General features: G+C 41.0%; 1 protein-coding gene across 1 annotated transcript; it reads left to right on the top strand.

The window, feature by feature from the left end:
- The first annotated feature begins 214 nt into the window (after positions 1-214).
- On the top strand, positions 215-1,736 carry LOC5574807 (probable chitinase 10). The gene is made up of 2 exons (XM_001655316.2): positions 215-363; positions 413-1,736. The coding sequence occupies exons 1-2, from the start codon at positions 357-359 to the stop codon at positions 1,498-1,500; spliced, it is 1,095 nt and encodes a 364-aa protein (XP_001655366.2). The 5' UTR covers positions 215-356; the 3' UTR covers positions 1,501-1,736.
- The last annotated feature ends 246 nt before the right edge of the window (positions 1,737-1,982 follow it).

Raw genomic sequence — 1,982 nt, forward strand, 5'->3', positions numbered from 1 at the left:
GTTTGAATTTCCTCCATCAATTCAAAGTGCTTCTATCAAAAATGAAACAAAATTCGATATTTGTAACAAATCTCGATATAATTGTGCAACAATTTTCTTGTAATCCACTGGTCGGGCTGTTTGCTGACTTTCTTTCTTGTGAGAAAGAGGTTGATTATTGCTATATATTTGCCAACATCGAGAATGAACTCATATCAAAATGAAACGATCTCAAAATCAAACAGGTTCTATACAATATGTGAAAGAGTAATCTAGTCGTCTTATCAGGGTGAATTATTAACAGATTACATTTCCTCTGCCATAATCAGCTTATTCTATCATAAGCTACATTAACGACTATCAACCTCTGTTCGGAAATGAATGGTAAGCGCTTTCTTGTAAGTCGTACTAGTTTTATCAAATTTTATTTCAGTTCTAGTGCGATCGATTTTACTTCTCGTCTTGATCGACACCAGCTGGGCGACATATTCCATTTGTGCAGATCCCCGCACATCCGGAGGAGCCACTCATTTCCCTCACCCTACTAACTGTGCTAAGTTTATTATGTGCAACTGGGGTCAACCGATGGAACATGACTGTCCAAGCGGTACTTTGTGGAACGATTTTGTGAAAACCTGCGATCATGCGCGGAATGTGAGGTGTAGAAGTGGGCAACTGCTGAATTCGGTCGTTCCAGAAAATCATCCAAATAATCCAAACTGTCCCAGAGTAGTAAACATGCACAGGCCGGTGTATGCGCCTCATCAGGATTGCTCCAAGTTTCGTGTATGTACTGCGATGGGAACACAGGAGATGCAGTGCAATCCAGGATTCAATTGGAATGCGATTTCAAACCGTTGCGAATGGTCTGGTACAACAGCTGTAATTCCAAATAGTCCGATTCACATTCGACCAACACCTTTACCGACAACAACGTCAAGACCTTCGACAACAACTCCTGGAATCTTGCCCACAAGTTGTCCCAGAATAATTGATCAAACCAAGCCGGTGTTCTTACCACACTCCGAGTGCTCCAAATTTTACGTTTGTACGTTAGAAGGTCCCATTGAGTTAAAATGCAAACCCGGTTACCACTGGAGCATTAGAGCGAACCGCTGTGAGCTACCCTGGGACGCTGGTTGCATTGACTTCAACGCAAGTCCCTTTTCAACAACGACTCCGAAGGCATCAATACCGCAAACAACAACTCAAGCAACGATTAAAACATGCCCAAGTCAGGTTGATCCTGATGGACAAGTCTTCCTACCGCATCCAGATGGCGCAAAGATGTACATTTGTTTGCCGGGAATAGGTCGTGTGGAGTTGCATTGTCCCGTTGGTATGCGATGGAACAAAATGGGTGGATGTATTCCAGTTGAGGGCGCAAGATCCGACAGCCCACACACCGGTGTCATACCGATTAGCCAATCGACTACCATTGGTTCCAATATAGCCAATGCTACAGATGCATCTACGAAACCTGATGAAGCAATTGGCACTGATGTGCCCATATTCGGATAAATGCTTTCGATGTAACTCATCAATGAACTAGTTTAACATTGAGTTTAATCCCAAATTTCAAAATCTTGAGTTTAACTTAGTACATAGTAAAAAATTCTTTTACCAATATAAATTGTATCAGCTCTCCAGCGTCCCGACAAGAGTTCGTAGGGTAGAAGTAACGGAATTGGCCGGCCTCAGAGAAAATATTTTTGAAAAATATATAGACCGCCAAACATGTACAGCAAAACGCTAAATATGTACAAGCTTTCTATCCATATGTGAAAAAAATATCGGAACAGAACATAAACCTTAGTTTTGCATTGAGAATCCCGTTGGTCACTATAGGCTACTAGAACTAGTTTCAGCTTCTCAACTTCGATTCCTAATTTGAGAATTTGAGATTGGCCAAAATTTGCGTATGGAAATTAAAACTATATTTCTCGATTACTTTTTCAAATCGACGTAAGTAACTTCCAGACGGTTTTGAGAAAATTAATTCA

This window comes from Aedes aegypti, chromosome 2, assembly GCF_002204515.2.
Source record: "Aedes aegypti strain LVP_AGWG chromosome 2, AaegL5.0 Primary Assembly, whole genome shotgun sequence".
Classification (NCBI taxonomy): domain Eukaryota; kingdom Metazoa; phylum Arthropoda; class Insecta; order Diptera; family Culicidae; genus Aedes; species Aedes aegypti.